Source organism: Miniopterus natalensis, chromosome 1 (genome assembly GCF_054644295.1).
Source record: "Miniopterus natalensis isolate mMinNat1 chromosome 1, mMinNat1.hap1, whole genome shotgun sequence".
NCBI classification, from domain to species: Eukaryota; Metazoa; Chordata; class Mammalia; order Chiroptera; family Miniopteridae; genus Miniopterus; species Miniopterus natalensis.
The window spans coordinates 10809840-10833181 of record NC_142081.1 but is presented as its reverse complement, the minus strand read 5'-3'; the positions used below and the strand labels follow the sequence as shown (position 1 = coordinate 10833181).

Below are 23342 nucleotides of genomic sequence, written 5' to 3'. Positions count from 1 at the left end.
CGGCCGGCCGGGCGTGGCTCAGCCGTTGAGCCTTGACCTAGGATCCAGGCGATCGGGGTTCGACTCCCGGTCAGGGCACATGCCCGGGTTGCGGGCTCCATCAATGACTCTCTCATCATTGATGTTTCTATCTCTCTCTCTCCCTCTCCTTTCCTCCCTCTGAAATCAATAAAGGTATATTAAAAAAAAAAATTAAGCAAAAAGCTGCAGCTTAAGCACACTCTTTCAAAATACCTAATACCTCACCCTTTTGATCTATATATATTTTTTAACCCTCACCGAAGTTATGTTTTACTGAGTTACAGAGAGAGAGAAACATTGACAGGTCCCTTCTGCATGTGGTCTGACCAGGGATCAAACCTGCAACCTAGGTATGCGCCCTGACCCAGAATCGAGCCTGCAAACTTTTGGTGTGCAGGGCAATGCCCCAACCAACTGAGCCACCCGCCAAGGCTATCGCACCCTTTTTAATTAAACTTACACAACTACATGTATTGAACATGAGGAGCACTTAAAAAACTATTTATAGTTTCCATCAAGTCTGTTGCTTACAAGCAAATATAAGGAACGTAATAATGATGCAACTAATCTAAACCCTAACAGTCCTTCTCTTTGTGCTTCACTGAATGAAAACCTGCAGTGACACAACAATCTAACAATTAAACTCCTTCAGCACAAGTTAACACTGATTTTCTTGTGGCTCTGAAGTTTTTCTGGCAACTATTAAATGCACATTACTCTGAATAACTGGAATGAAAGATGTCTTATAAGTTAAAAAAAAAACTACTGGATGCCACCCAAGCAACGAATTCCTTGCTGTGTGCAAATTCAGCATTTTAGTGGGGGAATTAACAAGCTTACCATTCTGAGGGCTTTCTAATCGTCTAATTGTTTAAAAGGATGAGCTCCCTACACACCTCACCTTCCCTGCCCACCCCCAGTGCCACCCCCCCATCGCCATCACCAGTTCATCCTTAGGGCCAAAGCTTAGTTACCTGCTGAGGAACCTGATGACTTCATTAATTCAAATGCATACTGACCACTCTACACTTTCTATATCCTTGGTGGTATTACTCTGCTACATAGGCATTTAAAAAGTTTTATAGAATAAGCTCAAAGCACATGAACAGGAAAGTAGGCAGGGTAAAAAAAGAAAACCTTTTGCTGAGTCAGCACTAAAGTCAGCCGGTTTCACTGAAGACCCTCAATATCTGAAAGGCCAAATCTTTCGAGAGGCAGTTTTGTTGTTTTTGGTGGTTGTTGTTTTCCCACTAAATTGCTCAGAAGGAGCAAAAAGAAATATAAAGAACTAAATGATACGTTTAAATGCCCAGAATACTTTTACTAAAAAAAAAATTTTAAATGAGAGCAACAGACACTTTCTTGAAATGTTTTGACTCGGCAAACTTTGAAGCCATGCAAGAAATAAATTTTTAGACCCAGATGATTAAATAGTCTTGTGGATTTTTCTAACTTTGTACATGCTAGGCTACAGTGTCTGTCATTATTTTTAGGGTGAAGATACTGAAACAAATGGAAGGTGCAATGGGGAAAAAAATCCCTACAATCAGGGTTTATGTTCATCTAGAGCCCAATCGTGGCTGAACCAGCACACAGACCAGGGGCTTAGGAGATGCTGAGATGTCTGGTCCCAAATTAAATACATTTCATTAAATTTCCCTTCTCTGAAAACTGATCATCCAGGAAACTCTGCAAACCATGCTGTTTGATTAATTCGTAAAACCTGTTCCCACCTATGGTGAGAGATGATTAAAACGTTTTTTTCTGGAAACTGATTTTGGATTGGTGCCTATATACCAGAGAAGATATCACAGAAGACCTACATACGTACCTTTTGAAAACAATCTGTTGTCATAAACATTGTTATGGGATATCCACTATTTACAGGGCATTGATCTAATACTGTAAAGTTTAAATGCCTCCACTATAAAGTAGCAACATCACAAAAGTTGAGGTCACCCACTGGGAAACTGTCTGCTTATGTAACCAGCAGACACGGAGAAAGGTTGGAAAATGGGAATTTCTTACAAAGTTGGTGGGAATACAGACTGGAGCAGAGTGTACGATCAGAAGACAACTTGGCAATATCTGTATCAAAAGAATTAAAATATGCATAGAGCTTAATGAGAATTTCCACGTCTGGGAAAGAGGAGCATTAAATAACCGCTTAAACGGACAATAGGACTTTTCTGAAGGGGGATGGGCAAGAAATCCAAATATACCAACATCCCCCCTCTTTCCAGAGTCAGAGGCAACCGTTGGCAAAGGGCTGGAGTCCTAAAGGAAGATGATTTGGCCCAAGTTCCCCAAACTCAGCCATGGGGACCCTGCAAAGCACCACTGAGTGTCATTTCACACAAATAAAGTTCCAAGAACTGTAACATCCAAATAACAACGGTGCCCCTCAGGTGGCCCGGCAGGTCCTACAGAGAATGAAGTAAAAGCAAGCGCCCCGACCGTCGGCTCCTCAGATGTACTGCAATGACGCGGCGACAGGCACCAAAGGGGTTGGGCAACCGCTCGGCGCTGCGATGACTTTTCTTTGCATTATGCCGAAAATGACTTGGATATATAAAGTCACCAAATGCAACTAGTCTGTGTTGGGGGCTGCTCTTTCTTTAACAGAAAAGTTACAAAGAGAGCACAGGGGGTTCCCATGTACTCTTTACTCAGTTTCCCCGATGTTACCACCTTCCATTGCCATGATCCACTCGTCACAGCTAAGGAACCAAGAATGGCACGTTACTATCAACGAAACTGCACACTCCGCAGAACCTGCCGGTCCATCCTGTCTCCCTAACCTGCTCCGGTCAGTGACAGTTTCTGAGCCTGTCCTTGTTTTGGATGACTCTGACATGACAGCTCTGAGGAGTGCTGCTCAGCTATTCTGTAGAATGTCCCCCTTTGAGGACAAAACTATTGTCTAATGTTCTTCCCCCGAGTAGACGGGGGTTATGGATTTGGGGGTGGAAGACAACGGAGGTGAAGTGTCAATATCATGACGTCACATCAAAGGTACGTGCTGTGAACGCCATGTCATGGATGCCAGCTTCGGTCACCTGGCCGAGGCAGTGATGGCCAGATTTTTCCCCTACAGACTTTCTTTTCCATCATCGACAATTTGGAAATAACTCATTCAGTGCAGCCACTGAGGGGGTGGGGAGGCAGGCTCCAGCTCCTCGAATGAAGGTGTACCTACATAAATCATCTGAAAATTTTCTGTGTGGGAAATTTGTCTCTACACCTATTTATTCAGTCATTTATTTATATCACTGTGGACGCACAGATACTTACTCTATATTTTGGGTTACAATCCAATACTATTTTGCTGTCCCAGCTTTGGCCACTGGGAGCAATTTCAGGTTGGCTCCAGTATCCCTTCGACTTGCCCCATCATTTTGTTTTTGAACATTTCATTCCTTTCTCCCCCATGTTTTTATCAGCAAAAATACCGTACTTATGAAAAAGGGCTGTTATGGATTGAATTGTGTCCCATCTCCCCCAATTCATGTTCAAGTTCTGGCCACCTGAGAATGTGAACTGATCTGAAACGGAGTCACTGGCGATGGAATCACTTAAAATGGAGTAGGGTGGGCTCCTAGTTCAACATGACCGGTGTCCTTATAACAGACGGAAATGTGGGCACAGATAGCACACCAGCAGCACCATGAAAATATCGGGGTGATGCTTCTTCAAGCCAAGGAATGCCAAAAGATGCCAGCCAAACACCAGACGTGAGGTGACAGCCCCCAGAAGGAGTCAACCCTGCTGACACCTTGAGGTTGGACTTCCAGCCCCCAGAAGAGAAAGAAAATGAACTCCTGTTGTTACTCAGCTGTTGTTTTGTTATGGCAGCCTTAGCAAAGTAATACGGAGCTCATGGCACTGAACTCTGCTTTTCAATGAGAAACAATTCACAAACGTGGTATCAGAAGCAGCAGGAACATTCTAACAGACGTCTAAGAGTATACTGGCAATCAGGGCACGAGCCCACGCGCCACAACACTGAGCACTTTATCTGAACATGAACAAGGTGTGAGGGCAGTGTTTTCAGATACCTCATTTTCCCTGCAGAATTTTCAGCCACCTGCAGCTCAGCTCGGAGCGCTCCTTGCCAAGCACACCTGCGAGTTCTAGCAATAACCACCCATCTAGTATAATCACCATCTTCAACATGCTAAGTGCCAGCTCCGTGAAAGCCACGCACTTCCCAGGTGCCCTGCACAGCAATCCTGCAAGGAGCTGACAGGTGATCCCCTGCGTCACAGGGGACCCAGCCCTGTAATGTCAAGTTGGCATTTCTGGTCCCTGTTTAATGGCTTCCTTTGTCCCACTTCCATCTTCCCCGCGTCATGTCAACAAGTGGCCTGATGGCTTAGAATGGCGCTGAATATCACATCATTACAAGCCATACAAGTATCGTACAATCATCCAGTATTGAGTACCTCTAGTTCTCAGGTGAAAGGCTTAGAGTCCCCAGGAAAGAGAAAGTGACTTGCTCTCAGAGTTAGACATGGAAGAGGCAGGCTAGAATCTGATCTGTCATCTCATGCCACATCCAGTGACATTTATGGAGGTGAAATCCAAGCACCCGTGTGGGTAAAAATGGGCACTTTTTTCTTTCCTCAGTCAACTGGGAGACAGGGAACTGGAGGTGACAGTCCAGGATCTGAAGTATTTGTTTGGAAATAATTTTCATTACCAAAGCTCCGGCTCGTCTGCATTTTTATGCCTATGTTAAAAACCAAATGAAGTCATTAAGCTCAGGCCAGCTAGGAAAGCCTCTCGCCCGACTGTGCATTCCTCCTGCAACCCCCAGAGCTCTGCTTTAATCCTTCAAATTATTAAATAATTACTGTGCTTCCCTTGGGGTCACACTTGGCAACAAAATACTGGTCTAAACGAACCAACGATATGACCCAGTGAATAACATTTAATGTTCTTAACTTCCCAGAAGCAAAAGGATATGAAATACTTCCGAGGTACAAAGTGGTGGAGTAAAGGAGGAGCTTTCTGTGGGGTCTGGAGGGTATGGGGACTAGAATGACAAAGGAACAAGAGAATCTGGGAAATATTCCAATAACTAGTGTCATCTCCTCCCCCACCAACCCTGTGTGTCGGCAATTCTCCACTCCGATCCTAGTTCCCTTCCAGATTTCAGGAGTGGCTACAGCCACAAGAAGAAAACCAAGCATATGGCTCTGTCCTTCTGGACATTTCTACAACGTTGGCTGGGTTGATTTGGAAAATCCCATTTTATCTCCTACAGCTCTATGACCTCAACTTGTCGTTTCCAATAAAGTATGCTTCCACTGATTTTTATGAACATAGACAAAAGCTGCTACAACATCCACCCCCCCCCCAATCTTTCAAACCAACTGTAGTTGCTATGTAGGGTTATTTGTTTCTAAGGCAACAGCGTATATCTAAGTACTAATGGCCTGTCCTTTTGCCAGGCAACAAACAGCCTTGTGATGCAACTGCACCTGTCTCAGCTACGCGTTGCTATGGAGACGCTCCCGTTGCTATGGCTACCATCACGCTAATCGCCTAGCAAAGGCAGACATACAGCAGTCCTCTCGGAGCGCCCAGCTGTTCCGCCCCGCCGCAGCCGGCCGCGGCCGTGATGGAGGCTGTGATGGAATGCTGCTCGGAGGAGGCGCCCGGGAGCTTCCCCGGCGCGCCTGGCGAGGGCCGCTCGGCCCCTCCGCAGAGCACGAGGCGGGGGAAGCATCTGCAGAGCGGCGGACCATTAAGCCACTGAAATCGATGCATTCGCGCCATTCCTCACTGACATGAACTTGCAGTCCAAGGATAATTTCTCTTTACTGGGTGGTTACGACGGAAACATTTCTAGACATTAAAAATTAGGCTTCTTGTAGGATTGAGGGACATATTTCAAAGCCAAGCACTATGTGAGATAAAATCAACTTTACAATGTGGGTTCTGTTCTATGTGGCTGGTTTTTTTTTTTGTATCTAACACTAATAACACTTTGTAAAAAGGCGACAAGCCACACATCCTGCCCTCCAATTATATCTCTGTAAAAATGGCACCGGTGACCTCCTTGCCTCAGAACGAATGAGCACGGGAGCGGAATAAAAGTACCCAGTGTTTCCCGCCGCTCTCTGAGGAGGCAAACACCAAGTAACCACAACAAAGTGGTCACTCAGGAGCACCGTCCGCATGGAGACCAGGGCGACAACAAGCGGGCCAGCCCTGCAGCGGGCACCTGCAGGCTCTCCGGGCAGACGACAGAAAGACGGACTTGCTTACTTGACTCATTCTGTGCCTTTATTCCAACAAACCGTGACACACGGAGACGTGGCGCTGTCAACTTTTCCTTGTAAGGGCTTCTGCCCGGGAAGACACTCTCTCGCCCGCCGGGACGCCTTCTGGACAGGCATCTCTCCACCGCAAAAGGGGTAAGGTTTGCGAGAAATACAACAGTGGATAGACCTCGGATAATACTTAGCTTCTTTCTCATTGATCTCTTTCTAAAATCACACAGTCTGGTATATTAGGTTCAGCGCCGGTCTCTGCCAAAATAAGGCCACCTCAGTGAGAAAAAAAAAGTCAGTCTGATTTGCTTACCTTTGATATGCCTGAGGAGAGGCGGGAGGCGTATTGAACACGTGTGGGTGCGGGTGATAAGGTGTCTTTTTCAAAGCCTGAATCAGATTTTGTCTATACTCCGGGTCTATGCACCACAACGACCCTTTCCCAATACTCTGCAAAGAAAATTAAAATACAAAAGTGATTAGTACAGAAAATGTTATTTTGCATGAACTAAATATACAGCTATTATCACAGTTACTCTTTTTAAGAGCTTCTCACTTCTTTGTTAACTGTGTGCCAGCTTTAAACACGGGAGCATCCGTAACTTTATCCTCTGACAACAGAACACAATAAACAGCACTTCAGTTTAACTCGTATGAAGTCTGACGGAAAAAATGAACACGTTACTACCAGGTGAGGCCGGGACAACAACATTGTCATGTTCATACCCTAAGGACCAAAAAAACTTAGATCCCTTTATTATTTTTCAGTGTTAACTTTGAAGAACACGTATTCGCTTCTAAGAATTAGTTTTAAATGTCAGATTTCAAAGACTAAAAGAAAATGCGGGCTAAGACACCCTCTGAACGCCATCTCCGCTTTAGAAAAACAAGAATTGTTTTTGTTTTAAGCCCTGTTACATGGGTGCTACTTTACAAACCAGAAACGTAATCTGCTTCTTTTTCCTACTAACTCACAAAAGTATGACATTTAAGCTTCGAATGGAATTGTGATTCTTTCCCAAGAAACAGGAGAACCCAGGCGGCAGCGGTAAACCTAAGCCGGCCTGTATTTATCTTTCGGATTCCTCAGTTCACAGCGCTCAGCTCCAGGCCTACAGGGGCTGAATCTTTAGAAGTCAAACTTGAAAATGCAAATTTTATAAAACTGGTTACAGGGAATGAGAAAGACTTGCTGAGGCCCACTTTCTGTGGGAGGCTTTTGGTCTGTGAATGGAGTTTTATTAAAAAAAAAAAGTCAGTCCTTCCCATGAGGCCCACTGGAACTGGCAGCTGGCCGATGGGCAGTCACTGCTTCGAATGCTTTCAAGCGCCCGAATGTACCCACGCTGTTTGATAAGGTCATTTGTAAATATTTACTGATTTGGAGAGAAAAGAAGTCAAATTACATAAACCCGTGCCCACCCCATGCTTCCAGCCAACGGACTCTCTTATTTTCAGAGCTATTGTACACCAGGAAGATTTGGAAAGCAAACAAGAAAATTGCTTAACTATTACTGACGGGGGTGGGGGCAAGAAAATCTCTTAGAAAAATGAGTCCTAAAATCTTTAAAGAAGTTTCAAAAAAATCTGTATTTCAGTCAGTTCACCAAATCATTTACTTACAAACTTATTCACAGAAAGCATTAAAATTCTCTACTAGCAACAACAGGGCAAGCAGTGTAACTGCATTAACCCTTTCTGGTGCACTGACAGGATATTGCTCAAAGCCAAGGTCAGAGGCTGAGCCCCATCACCTCAGTCACGCAATCCAGGCGCAGCCGTGGCCCAAAACACAGGTCCCAGCCAGGCCAAAGTTCCCAGTTTAATTATCCCGCTGTTTAAAGATACGAAAGATTTCAACTTCGGAAAATCCAACGTCCTCATGTGGCCTTTCCTTTCATCTGTCCATTTTCAAACCCAGCCTAAGAAGTTCAGGGAACTGGGGAGACTTTCTGAGTAAAGCAGTGAGGCCACCAAATGATCTACTGTGGGCCCTGTTCTTTCCTTTGGAAAAGACACAGTTGGCACACTTTTTAGAAGAAAGGGGAAAGCTAGGGGTGGGGTGGGGGTGGGGGCAGATCGTAACTGCAGATTTGGATAACATAAAACAAAGCACAAAAGCCCACAACAGTCAGTAACTCCCCCAGCAGGGGGGTCCTGCCCTGACTGAACCAAAGCTCCACGTGGGGCCCAGTGAGACCTGCCTTTCTAATGGACTTGAACACAAGGCCCCAAACTAGGGACCTCGAGGGCGGGGACCACATGCAACCCAAACATTTCAGCAGAGAGATTCTCTCAGCCCTGGGAACCCAATGGCTTTGTTTTCATCAAGGTGACTTTCAGGGTAGGGCCTCTGAGTCTCACGGAAAAGAACATAAGGCCGAGCAAGGAAAACCCAGGGGCCTCCCAGGAAAATAACAACAGGCCCAGAAGGCGGTCTCCTAATTGTGGCCTGAGCAGCTCATTTATTTTACTACTCTCTACTTACAAGCTAAGTGGGAAAAAACCAGGATTGGGGGGGGGGGGGGGGGGTTGCTTTTCACCAGGTAACTGATCCAGGTGCAAGGGGGAGTGACAGTAAAAACAGAAGTTCCGGAGCTAGATATTTCCTGTGTGGCCCGGGCACACCGCGGTCCCACAGAAAGTCTTGGCTTCCTCATTGGCAAAAAGATGACCCCTGAGAGACTGGTGTGAGCCCCAGCAATGGCGTGTGAAACACTAGAACAGTGGCAGCACCTACAGGTCCCCAATAAATGGTGACAATGTCGTGAACATCTCCTTTCAGGCAGAAGGAAGAGAGCAGCGCTGCTGTGCGATGCCGTTCATTAGATCAAACCTGATTTTCCCCAAATGGTCCTTCATAAAAGCAGCACCAAATTCCGACAGGCAGCGGGTGGGGCCTGCAGCAAGCTGATGAGGCAGGAGAGGGTAACAGTCTACTCACGCGCCTGCTCAGCAAATCCGCTGCGAGGGGCTCGTCTGCTCTCTCGTACCCCCCCACTGTTCCATCAGCCCCCCACCTGCCTTCTATGCACCCCTCGCTCCATGTGTTCTCTACTGTGCCTTCCCCCTTGCTCAGGAAGCCAATTCTGGATCACGGTAACCGAGCTACTGGAAGTTTCGTTGGCCCAATCCCTGCACAGTGATCATCAAGCTGAGGTTTAATTGCAAACTTGGTCGGCACATAATCACAGTATTCATTCACTCACTGCAGCCATCCGCCCGGGCTTTGGATCATAACGGTTCCTACATTGGTCAGTCCTGCATTTTACAGTGAGAGGGGTCTGGAAATGCTGATAGGTCCTGACAGACCAGACACTAATTTCAATGTCTCAGAATTTCCAAAGAGCCAAAAATAAACAAAAGCAGCATCTTCAGGACACACCCACGGCAACACAGTCAATCTCGTTATTCCCTCCAATGGCCTGACAGTGTAGAGCGCTGGGCAGAGCCTGGGCACTGGGTCTTATCTGCAAGCATTCTCCTTGGTGTCATGCAGCAGTTCAGAGTAATACGAAGGTTGACTTAGAAAGTTTTCATATGGGACTATGCAGGAGGGAATGCTCAAGTTTCTTAAGCCAGGAAAAATTACAAAATTAGAGACGTGTGTAATTTTATGAGAGTTGTGCAATGTTTGAGAGTAAGTGCTTTTAGAAATATCTGCATCTTATCTAAACAATATGTGTGTGTTTTTTACCGTAATAACTGTAAGGGCCTGGATTCTAGAGGGTGAAGGGTGTAAATAAGTAAAGGGAAAAAAAAAAAGCAAGATCAGGATAGACTGTAATGGCTTCTGTGAAGAAAATACAGGTTAGAAGACAGGAGCCGTTCTGAGCCGAGGCCTCAGCCCAGGCCTCAGTGACCAGGTGAGAGCAGTGGAGATGAAGAAAAGAGGACAGCTCAGGGTGGATTCCGGAGAACTGACTGCACCTGGTGATGGGTTAGAAGTGGTTTGAGCAACACAGTAGATCAAAGATTGGGAGGAGGGGGAAATCCAGTGCTCACTGGAACACAGAACCTCTGAGGTGTTCATGGATTAAGAACGACTGATTGAAGAACTTGAAAGAACTTGCTGGACATAGGCCACCTCTCTTCCCTCTGCTGTGCCCTCGGCGACCCCAACCTTTATAGGGAAAGCTCATGAACATACGAGGGTAGATCGGAGGTGGTCTGGCTTCAGAGGTTTAACATCAACTGGTGGTTCTACAGCGGGAGTTGGTAAACTTTTTCTTGAAGGGTCAGAGTAAATATTTTAGATTTGTGGGCCACAGTCTCTGTTGCAACTACTCTGCTCTGCAGTGGAGCACAAAAGCAGCCACAGAGGGAAACGAATGGATGTGACTATGCGTCGGCACACTTTATTTACAGACCATGGTCAGCCTTCACTGCCCCATCCTACAGCTTCTACATGCGAACCCAGGGTTCAGAGTCAGAGCTCCTGTCGTTTTGGGGACCTAAAACGATGTAAAGGGTCTTCAGGGGCTGGGAGAGTTGGGCTGGGTCCTGGGGGATTCGGAAGAGGCACCAATAATGATCTAAGTCAAGAGCTCCAAGGCAGGAAAGAGGGACACCTAAGGGTTGGAGGGAGGCTGGAGGTATAGACACAGACTGTAATGAGAACAGATTATGAGCTGAGCTGCACCTGACATCACTGCCTTCTGAAATCACTGCGTATGTGCAGCTCACAGGCCTCTCTGGGCCTGGTTCCTCATCTATAAATGAGGTGACGAGACTAAATCACCCCACAGGCTCTTAACTTTATGCTTTGAGAATGTTACAACAGGTTAATTAGTACACATGGGCCTGCATTTCTCCATCTCCTCCAAGCTTCCCAACACTGCCTATTTTCTGCCCTTGGTCAGTCCCACGCATCTGCAAAGGCAGCGAGGCACATTGCTGAGCTTTCAAAGGGTAGCCCCTACTTGGTCGGCACGGGCATTGGAGTCAGGGAGACCTGGACCACGCCTTGTTTCAACTTCTGACCTTGGGCAAGTTACTTACCTGCTCTGAGCAGCAGTGTCCTCCATGTGTAAAATGAGGGATATAATGATAACCTATTTTGTGCAGGAGTGTTGTGAGGATTAAATGAGATAATACTATTCTTGGCACAAGACAGAAGCTCAACAAATATTGCTCTCCTTACGTGATGACACAAATATTAAAACAGCCAGCTTTCCTTGACGCTAAGCTCCCAAACATGCAGCCCCTGCCCTGAAGGCGCAGGTACTTGTCAAATTGTGAAATGATGCAAATTTCATCTGAAAAAAAAAAAAAAAAAAAAAGAACCACGCGGGACTTTTTGTTTTCTACTGTCTGATGCTACTTTCTTTGGTCCAAAGGGAGCATCTTGTATCAGATACACTAAGGCGGAGGGGAACATGGAAGGGTAAAAACAAAACGGCAAGACCTGGTCCCCTGAGTGAAGCCGGGAGGGACAGAGACTTTGAGGAAGCGCGAGCCTGAGTCACTGCTGGCATCAAGGCCTCCTGGGTGCCCAGGGTCCTGTGGTCCCTGCCCTGATGAGCTTACAGCCTGCCACCCCCTTCCTGAAGTGGATTTGGGGGCAAGGGGACACAGGTGGGACAGGTGAGGAAGGAGCTGTTTCAGGAGTGCAGTGGCTGGACAGGGTATGTGGGGGGGATGTTTTAATCAATGTGGGAAGATTCGATAATTTCCTTGCATTAATACCTAAATAAAACCAAAGTAGCCCCAAGATTTGCCTAAAACCAAATTGATCTCTAGGAGGAACCTGGGCTGGTGAAGCTGGGTGGAGGGAATGCGAGAGGAAACGAGTTTTCCAGTTACCAGCCCTCTGTCTTGTTCCTTCTGCCCGCTATCCGATACAGCCCTGCTCTGGCCCCTGCCCTCCATCACCCATGGACGTTATTTCCACGGAACTGGGGGCAGGGCCCCAGATCTGAAGGCTGGCGGAGCGGGTGAGGGTTTGTTCGGTTGAAATGAGTTCTTTCTTGTACTCTCCAGACTATTGTTTCCCAACTGCCAAAGGCAGTCCAAGAGCTCCGTGCGCTAACAACAATCCATAATGAAGTGATCGTCAAAACAGCTAGAACACATTTACTTACGAATCCTGTCAAGCTCTGCGCTCTAAGCTGTGATAAAGCACAGGGCGTGCGCACAGAGGTGCACGTGCCCCTTCACCCTCCGAGTCTGAAGGCCCAAGAACTGGCCCCTCTACAGTCACCGCTCTTTCCCAGCTTGGATTCTCCCAAACCAGCCTCACCAGCCTGTCCTCTGGGGGCCCCTTTAGCAAGTAAGGGCTAACGACCTCCTCGATCCGAAACCGCTCAGTATTACCTGTGCAGGCTGAGAGAGCGTATAGACGCAAAGACGTTTAAAAAAATTTCAAACCCTCAAAGCGCAGAGGAAATGCAGGAAACCCGGTGCTTTTATGCACCTCACGCCAGCCACGGGCCGCCGCCTCAAAGACCTGCGGGACCCAGGTGAGTTCAAACTCCTGTGCGGCACCCCCACTGCACACACACACACGGGGTGTACGCACAGAAGCACAAACGCTTCGTGACCATTTAACTGCTAATAACTTTGTGCCAGAAACAAAGACAGGCGAACTTAAAAGGTTCGACTCATCTCCTAGGAAAGAGGGATGTACAGTCATGCGATGAAGTTGTCCGAAATGTGGATATCGAACTTTCCCAAAATGTTTCAAGAACAGTCTTAGAGTTAAAACAGCAAAAGCAAATTTCCAAGAGGGCACATGGCAGACTCAAGGACATATATTAAACTGCCTTTTACATGCTTTTTTTTTTTTTTAGTTTAAAAGGCAAGCTGACCTAAAGCTCATAGATATGAGAGGACATTGTCAGAAATAAAAACTCGGTTATTTTAAACGTTCAAGACCCGGTAAGGGACTTCTATAAACATACTAAATGAAGTGAAGGGGGGAAGAGGGCAGCCGGCTCCAGCTCTGGGCTGAACCTGCCCTCTCTCCGGTCCCTCGACTTTCTTTAGTGATTCAGATGCCGCCAGTGATAATTAGCGCAATAATGTTTTATGGGGGGTAATAAGGCGCATGTGGTCTGAAGGCAGAGACGGCCTTGGTTGGATTACAACTGGCCCACCGAGTGCCACTTTATCTTCTGGTTGTCAGTAGTTACTCATCTATTTTTAAATGTCCCAATATGATCTTATCTAATTAGCACATATAATTTGATCGCCTTATTTCCATAACCAGAAGTTGTTGGCCAGGTAGAAGTTACAGTTACAGGGAGTGTGTGTACTTGAGCCGGAGTTACAGCCTTCTATTTAAAATTTTTATAAATCACAAAGACTCTCTCAGTAAAACATGCACCCGGGGGTGTGGACCTGTTTGTTTTGTAAGGAGGGGCCTCTAGCCATAGGACCCACCAGTCACCCACTCCCACGGAAGGCCCTGGTCTGGGAATCCAGCTTTTCCCACAGGCTCTCGCTAGAACCCACTCGAGCCCCCTCTGAAGGAAAATCACCTTCAGGGCGCCTGTGAAGTCCAGCGCAAGTGTTCCAGCAACAAAGGAGACCCTTCTACAAACGGTGTCCGAGCACAGCCTGGCCCCCTGATGCTGTGACTTCTGCTACAAGGACAAATCCGAAACCATCCCTGATCCGAGCGGGTAAGGCGACGTGACCTGATGACAGGGTAAATGGGATGGATTCCTCTTCAGTTCTGGCAGATGCTGGTCACCATAGGGACAGAGCCCCTGGGAGCAGAGGGCGGGCCCAAACTTGCTGGGGGCGGGGGAGGGTGTGTGAAGAAAACCTCCAGAACTCACCCTAGGCCTTATCGAGCTCCCTGCAAACAAGGGAAGGGGAGAAGGGTGGACAGGAAGAGGGAGGTGGAGCCCGAGAATGAACGAATCCTGTGACTAATGCTAAGGGGACTGAGGAAAAGTTCAGGTGAACAGAGTCTACCCAAAAAGACCAGCTGACCTGAACCCTAGGACCACAGGTAAGCACAGGAAAACCGGGGCAGAAGCCTGAGCCACCCCATCCTGCAGCTGCCCAGAGCCTTGGCACCGTGGCATCTAACCCCCCCCCCTCCCCGCCCCCCGGCCCCACACTGACTCTCCTCCAGGCCCAGTTCAGAGCATTTAAAGGCAATTTACACTGGTTCTTGATCTCATCATATCTTCCTCACAAATTGTGTTTCTGTGAGGTCCTGCAAAAGGTGGGGGCTGCCAACCTCAGTATCTGCACATCTACCCAGCTGACTGCTGGGTCTGAGTGACAGCGTGATGTGTGTCACCTGGGAAGGCCAGTGCCACAACTAAGCCCTGGTCACTATGGGGATTCACCGGGGCTACAAGCACGGTGACCTAGAAGGTTGTTACTGAGCCATGGGGCACCTGAGATAACACATCTGTGTCTGGACACGTCTCAGCTCACCTGAGAACTCACTGCAACCTGAGGCGCAGAACACAAAGAACACTCCTCCAGGGAGTCAACCAGAAACTCATCAGGTTGATTAATAACTGACAATTACACAAGGCGACACCATAGCAAACAAGAGGCCTGCCAGAGAGGGAGTCTGCCAAGGGTTATGAGTTACCTGATTACAAGGCATAGGGGGGAAATCTCCAGCTTAACAACACTTTACACAGCGCGTTTCATCGAACGGTGTAAAAGTGCCCTCTGACCGGCACTTCATTAGCCCCGAACCAGATCTTAGTAAGAATTCCAGCAGCCGGTTTCCCGATCTCCCCTCGGGGGAGGGGAGAGGCAGGAAATCTGGGTGCGCTGCCCAGGAATGAACCGGGATACGTACCAACCACACTCTCAGACGGTGCCACCATGATTAATTCAGGTTTCCAAAAACAACCAGCCCTTAATTATCCATGGAAATTTTATACACAAGAAATTTCAACTCAGTCTACTGCTGAGTCACCTGGCCTAAAAGTCAGTCCAACTTGGAACTCAAGGTATACACAGACATAGTAACAGACACAGTAATAAAAGTAACAGCAATAACCATTAACATTAACCGAGAACTAGCTCTGTGCCAAGCACTAACCTAGCCATCTCCTGTGCATTATTTCATTTCATTCTTCCAACAAACCCATAAGGCAGGCAGTACTCTGACCCCACAGATAAAGAAGGTAACGTTCGGACAGGGTAAGTAACTTGCCTAAAGTCAAATGCAACCAGTCTTGGCTCAGGAATCTCTAACCCTTGCCGTCAAAATGAGAGTCTGTGGCAAACACCATTATGAGGTAGGCAGCCGGCTGCAATAAAACCGTATCACGCATTTCCAAGCTGAATCACGAACGATTTGGGGATCACCTACCGCACTAGGTAATGTGTCTCCTTACCTGGGAGCGCGCACACAAATGCTTTCTCACACACACACGCTTTCTTTAACCATTCGTGTCGGATGAAAAACAAAGTCAAAAGTTACTACTATTATTTGGACTTTATATCTGTGTTGCTGGGACGTGACCATTTGCAGACAAAACATCACTTTTCCGTTTGTAGAGCAAATTTCAAAGGGCGATCAAATATCTCAGGTGGCCCTAAACAACTCGATGAAGGAATCTGAGAGGATTAAGTCCATTTATAGCCAAGAAAACAAGCTCCGAAAAGACGGGGCCTTGCCCTAGGTCCTTATCAGCCAGAAGCAGAGCCTGGATTCGAACCTCTCAGTCTTCTGCGCGGCCTCTATCTTCCCACTGGAGCCCGTTGCTTCCGTGAGAAAGCTCAGCCTGCTGGAAATGTTTTAACCTAAGTCCATAATAAGCAGGTATAAGCGCGCACGTAAGACACCGTTACCCACCACCTAAGGCGGTAGAGAGAAGTGCTGGGCTTTGGGGTGTCTCGACGGTGTGGCGATTCCTCAAAACAACAAAACAGTGCACGCGCCTCAGCAGCACCTTCTTCCCCCGTGTGGCGCCCCGAGGACAAGGTCCGGCCTGCGGGGCGCTCGGGAACGGGGAGCTCGCCCTGCCCACTTAAGCCATGGCGAACCCACGAGTCACCCCCGTGTGCAGACGAGCTTGGGGAGCGGCGTGCTGCTCAGAAAAGGTGGCCCTGCGAGGAAGGAAGGCTCCCCTTTGGGAGAGACCTCCCCAGGTTCTGTGCCATCTTCCAGCGGTGGGAATGTAATCATCAGACGCTTGAAAATGAAGGCTATCGGAACCTAGCTGAGTGTGGGGCCCTGGTTAGGCCCTGAAGAAAGATCCTTATATAAAAAATAACCCCCCCGCATCGTGATCCACCCGACCACGGGGAGCCCCACTCCTGTCCCACCTGCTCACGCACGAGATATTCGGGACGGGGGAACCACGCGGGGGCTGTCGGTCCTGCCCATTCTGCCTCCGTGAACGCGCCGCACAAACCCCGCCGGCCGCGCAGAGACCGCCTCTGCCTCCACACTCTGCTCGCGGCCCAGGAGACTAACGTGCAGATGTGCGAACAGGCGCCCGCGCCCGCTGACTTCCAGTCTAGTTCCACCAAAGGGAGGGACCACGGCGGCGGGAGGAGGGAGGGCTAGCATTCGGTCCCCTGGCTCCCTCCAAGGAGTGAGCGGCGTCCTGCCACCAAGGCCCTGCCTCTTCTGAGGGCCACACTTCTCCACGTTCCAGAACTTATCTTTTCCGTTGCCCCTCCAGACCTGGGGTGAGAGAAGTTCAAGTTCCCTGGTGGAGCAAGCCATCCCCCCACCCAACGAGGTGGGGTGCCCCATCCTTGCTGGTTCCTTGTGTCCCTGCCCACTGCTGGGAACTAGCCCTTTATCACACGGTCCTTGGTTACTCCGGTTTGAGTGTGCCATCTGTCCTGCCAGGACAGTGACTGGCAAAATAAAAACCGAATTGATCACCCCAGAACTTCACCCTTGGAATCCACACACCACAATATGTACATCACAATTCCCTTGCAATTTCTCCAACCCAGAGAGGATAGCAATTGGGGGGGGGGGGGGGTGTGCCATCAAGAATCCCAAAATAATTACTCTATTGCATACTTTGAAAGAGCAGAATTTGTCTTCTTAAAAAGTAAAGCAAGCTTTCAAACACGAATACTCGACTATAGTATTAGAAAGGCATGTGGTTACCAGAAATGCGCTCTGTAGAATTCCTTTGTAAGTGATCAGTGATTACTATTATGTTTCAGAGTCACGTTAACTGTGCTTAAAAATTGCAAACAGGACAAGTGTCAGTGAAGATTCCAGTTTTAGGAGAGCCGATTCAAACAACACCTTATCTCAAACACTTTATGGAGTAGATAACAGCAAAATGGTATGAATTCAATTATTATAACAATAACAACACTGAATCAAAATTTCTAAGCATTTAAGACTTAAGAGTCAACCTCATCACGAAGATAGGCCATTGGTGCTTTGTACTAGGTCAGGCTGACCTTCAGGAAATGAAAACATAAACCAAAGTTTCTAATCTAAAAACTATGAGCTGTCTCGCGTGTGGAGAGGGGATGGGAAATCTCCCAACAAATGTACAAGATGTAATTTTTAAAAAACAAAACACTGATAACACAACTGCAATTGACATCCTTTAATCACTGGGGAATGATTCAGATCTAGTATATCTACAATGTTAAAAACAGACTTTAAAAAGGCACTTAACAAATTAAATGTAAACCATGTGTTGCTAATATATTTTTAAAGACGCTGAAAAGTGTGTTTCAGCCAGGACTCTGCGCGGAACCAGTCTATGTACGACTTCATCTAAAGCCAAATGATCATGGGAAGGCTTATCGCAGCTTTTCCACAGACTGGGCTCCAACAATGGGGTGTTGGTTTCTTTCCCAGGGTTGAACCTGTCACTACAGGTCCCAGAGTAATAGCATTTGAGAAATTTTGCAACAACTATTAAGAAAGGGAGCACATAAACAATTTCTTTTTCTTGGGAACCCATGAGGAAATGCAGACATAACAGCCTTAGCCCTCTCCTTAGTCTTTCTGACACAGCACATAGCAAGTTATGACTTTACACTTATGTATGAGGCTATTTGATTAACGTCTATCTCCCCTCGCTAATATGTAAGCTCCATGAAGGTAGGGACTGTTTCCAATTCTGTTCATGACCCAGTGCTAACACAGACACGGGTGCTCAATTCAAACCATACCTTCAATAGCAGGATCCAGAAAAATAAGTTTGAGACCTCACTAACTATCCTTTTTCATAGAATTTTGACTTGGGAACTAAGAAATATTTCACCCTTCAAAATAAAAATTCAGTCAAAAGGAGGACAATACAGTTAAAATCATGAGATGTGACCACATGCCCACCAGAATGGCTGAAGTTGAAACCACTGACAATACTAAGTGCTGATCAGGACGGGAAGCTACTGGAACACCCACCTGCAATTCCTTGGGAGGAACGTAAGCTACCACAACCACTTTGCCAAACAGCGTGGCATTTTCTTATAAAATGAAACGTACACTTATCATGGGACCCAGAAATCCCACCCCTGGAAGTTAACCCAAGAGATACGAACTCATATATCTGCACAAAGACTTGTACAAGAATATTCCGAGCAGCTTTATTCATACCTAAAAACAGCAAACAATCCAAACTCTATCAGCTGGTGACAGGATGAACAAATTATGGCATCTCCACAAAATGGAATACCGCTCGGCAATAAAAGGGAATGCATTATTGATACACACAATATCTACGATTCTCAAAAACATGAAGCTGGGTAAAAGAAGCTAGACATAAAAGTATACTGTTTTATGATTTCAGCCACATGAAATTTCAGGAAAGGTAAAACTAACTTAGCTGAGAAAGGAAGTATATCAGCAGTTGCCTGAGCGTTTGGGTGGAGGGAGAGGAGACTCGGGCCAAGGCACAAGGAAGCTAGCGGTGGTGAAAATGCTCCGTTCCCCACCACAGCAGCCAGTGACACGGGTATATACATATTAATCAAAACAGTTTCAACGGTGTGTTTATTATGAATGTATTAAATTATGCCTTAGTTAAGTTGATTTTTTAAAAAACAAACAGAGCAAGCCATACATTTAAAACAAAAAATTTTTAAAGCAAACAAAATAACCTAACTAGAGGAACAAGTTGGCAACATAACCTCACAGGGAAAAGAATTCTTTGGCATAGCTTCTGAACTTGATACTGACTCAACCTAGTGGGACGTGCTTACAAAGGACAAAGTGAACTACAAAAAAATACTATGTTTCAATCAGAATTATTAACAGTAACAGACAACAGAAGTTTGAAACTATTTTGCACATCTTGTAGGGTAAAGCATAGAGTGAATGTGTTGACAGCATTAACAGAATTAGGAGCTGTGCAAAGAACTGTGAATACACGACTAAAGATTTAAAGAAAAACCCAGGGACGTTAAATGTGACTTGGAAAGATCAATCACTCATGAGCATACTTGTCCTTAGTTCTGTCGACTGCAAGCCCTAAACGTGTTAACACCCCAGCCACAACGCACACTCCCAGCGTCCAGCTTTGGTTTCTACGTACCATTCTCCACCAAAAGGATCACAGAGTTTTGGAGAAACAGATGACAACCTGTATGCAAACGGAAAGTCTACGAGGAGCCTAGGACACTTCTATGCAAAAAAAGCAAGAAAGTACTCAAAGATTAAAAGGGGCATGTTCCGAGGACATAAAAAGCAGCTTAAAATGGGCATCAAAACAATGACTATAACTGATTAAAAAAACCACTAACTACATAAAAACCTGTGAGTTCACAGTGATATTCTCAGAGAGACCTACTTGTCACCATTAGAGATGATTACTGTACCCTCTTCTACTCTACAATCCGGTCGTTACGGTTGGAACTGTGATGCAGAACTAATGATAAAATTAGAAAAATCACCATTTTGCAACCTCTCCAGTGAACTAATTCAGGCAAGAATCATCCATGGATACGCAGGCAGTGCCAAATATCTCCCCATAGATGATGGGCTAATTGCAAAGGGAAAAACATACCAGCCATTGGAAAGATCTGCCACCTTAGGCCAGTGTTTGAAGAACTGAGCATCCCTGACATGAGACAACCTGGGGAGATCTGGTTTTAAGAAGCACCCGGCATCACCTGGCAACTGTTTAAACAAGCTCGAATCTGAACGAGCATTTGGCTCTGACTTCCAGGGGACACAGAGACGAGTTGAACAACATCACTAGGAAATAGCCAAATCCAAGATGTGAGGCATTCCCCTACACAACTGGCCCTGATCTTCTCAAAAAAAATAATAAAATAAAAAAGCGCGGGGGGGGGGGGGGTTACGATCGTTGCAGACAGAAGAAACTAAAAAGATAAAAATCCAGTCGCAATATCTATACCTTCACTAGGTCCTGGTTTTAACAAAACACAAAAAAAGTTTGGAAAGACTTAGGGGGACAACTGGAGAAAACCGAATAGAGACTACATATGTGATGCTGCACGGAAATCTTTTAAATTTTCTTGGCATGGTAATACTGTTGAGGTTACACAGGAGAATGTCTTTATTCCCAAGAGGCTCATGCTGACATTTTAAAGGGTGAAGCGTTATGACGCCTACAACTTCCTTTTAATTGGTTCAGATAATCTCTACGTAAAGATGAAGCAAACATAAATGTTAACAATTACCGACTGCAGGGAGCAGGGTATATCGGTGGCCACTGCGCTATTTTTTGCAACTTTTCTGTAGGTTTGAATTTTTTCATAATAAAAATATGGAAAGGAGGGGAAAAGAGGCAGAGACGACATTATCACCATCGGTCAAGTCTTACCCCGGAGGGAACAGGGCGAGCTCCCCATACACCTCCCCGGGCGTGCTGAGCTGCACTGCGCCCCCACCCCACAAACTCACGCCCCGGTGTCCTTACCCCTAGCACCTCAGGACGTGACTGTATCTGCAGACAGGATCTTCACAGAAGTCGTTAAGCTAAAATGAGGTCATTCGGGTGGGCTCTCATCTAATCGATGACTGGGGTCCTTATAAGAGGAGGAAATCTGGACAGACGCACAGGGGGACACCGTGTGAAGGCGCAGGGAGAGGACGGCCACCTACAAGCCAAGGACCGAGGCCTCAGAAGAAACCCACCCTGCCAACACCTTGCTCTCCGGGGCCCAGCCCCCAGAACCGTAAGAAAATAAATGTGTGTTGTTTCAGCCGCAGGCCCAGCAGACGAACACGACAGGGAAGGTTTCCGGGGGGACAGAGGCTGCTCCTCTAATCCAAATGCAGAAACGGCTCTCGCTACTCTTGGACAACATCCATTCACGGATACGGAAAACCGAGTGCTCCCAGGGTGCTGCGGGCGCGTGCAGGGGTGCGTGTGCACGCGTGTGTGTGCGTGTGTGTGCGTGTGTGTGTGTGTGCGTGCGCGTGTGCGCGCGTGCAGGGGGGCCCGGGAGCTGAGAGCTGCTCAGGATGACTAACGCCGGCTGCCGCGGCCGGGGAGCACCCAGGCAGCCCGGAATCACGGCTTCTCGCACGTTCCCAGGGCGCCTTCTCGCAGAGCCAGAGACGGCTGGGGAGATCCCTGCCGCCGGGGTGTATCCTGGGAGAGACGCGTAAAAACGCGCACGCTGTTCATCCAATATTCATCGCCGAGCAGAGGTGTGTCAAATACAGTCAAGTCACTTCTTCTTGAAATAAAAGAAACAGTCTCATGTTTATCCTGGTTCTTAAACATTAAAAGAAGGGGCCATGTAAAATATGTATTTAATATTATGCAATGTTTACCTTTTCCAAAACAAAGAAATGCAAATAAAAATCAATAAGAAAGGCTAAGAAATAAGAAAATGACGTCTCATCGAATGTCTTTCCCCACATTACCAGAGTCATGCGTGCGTTATGAGGACAGAGGGGCCGTTCTGGAATCTCCCCACAGCATCGGGTGGCGTGGCCCTAACAGCCCCCCCCCCCCCCCCCCCAACTAACTCCACTCCCGAATCCCGGCCCTGCAGAGCATCTGCCGAGTCCCGCGCCCACAGCCCAGGAAGGGCTCTGCGAGATTTGCATAAATGAAGGTAAAGCTGACCCCAGGCCCTTTGCTTGAGCCTCACAACTACCTCCAGAGCTTCACCTGGCCCACACACGGCCCGCACATCCGGCTGTCTACCGGTCATCCTCTCCAGATGACCCTTCCGAGCCTGGAGTCCACCACGGCCAGACCAGAACCCACCACCACCCAAATCCGCCCTCTGCTGCTGCGGCTTGTCCCGGTACCTGATGGCACCACCCTCTCTTCAACCTCAACTAATCATCTTCCTCCTCGCCTGCCCGGCCCGCAGTCCCCGTTGTCATCAGAGCCTGTGGGTCCCACCGCCGGGAGGGCAGGTCTGACATCACCTCGGCCTTGACAGCCGCCAGCCGAGCTCAACCCCTCATAACCCCAGGCAAACCCGCGGCCCCTCCTGGACTCCAGTCCACCCCTGTGTCCTGCTGCCAGGCGTAACCACCCCAAAGTCCTGTCCCGTTACACTCCTCTCCGTGCTCCAAGCCTTCGGCAGCTGCCAGTGTGGACAGAAAACACCCCCCTTCCAGGGCTGAGTCTCGGCGAGGCACCGTCCCAGCTTTCTGACCTCATCCTGTGCCATCCCCTTCCCCGATTCCCTCGTGTCCTCCTATTCCACCAGCTTCCTCTCCAAACTGGTCAATGTCCACCCCGAGTCTGCTGAAGTCCCTGTCCCTGTCCCTCCCCAGGTGCCCCGAGGTGGGGGAGAGGACGCGGGCTTCAGGGATGGATCTCAGTGAAGAGCCTGCTCTGCTGCTTACTGGCCGTGTGACCTGTGACAGGTTACCCAGCTGTCTCTCCGAGCCTCAGTTTCCCGGTCTATAAAATGGGACAGTAATCGCCCACTTTGCAGGGTGCTGAGATCATTAAACAGCACAGGGAAACACTTGGTAACGAAAGGGTAGCATCTGAGGCAGGGGGAGCACGGGACAAAAGCTCGCAGGTCACAGCGAACATGACAAGTTAAAGGACAATGGAAGGTCTCCCCGGCCTAGAGGGAGGAGTCCCGCTCGGGAGACGTGGGGGGCAGGCCCAGCCCACCTCCACTCTGTTCCCTCAGCACCCGACTGCTCAGAGCACTCAAGTAGTTCTCTGTTTT

General features: G+C 47.7%; 1 protein-coding gene across 7 annotated transcripts in view; it reads right to left on the bottom strand.

The window, feature by feature from the left end:
- FOXN3 (forkhead box N3) overlaps positions 1-23342 on the bottom strand; it is a 322978-nt gene that overhangs the window by 140628 nt on the left and 159008 nt on the right. For all 7 annotated transcript variants that reach the window (XM_016210097.2, XM_016210095.2, XM_016210100.2 and 4 more), the window contains one exon: positions 6616-6752. In XM_016210097.2, the coding sequence (XP_016065583.1) occupies positions 6616-6752 (137 nt within the window). The remainder of the gene's footprint in view (positions 1-6615; positions 6753-23342) is intronic.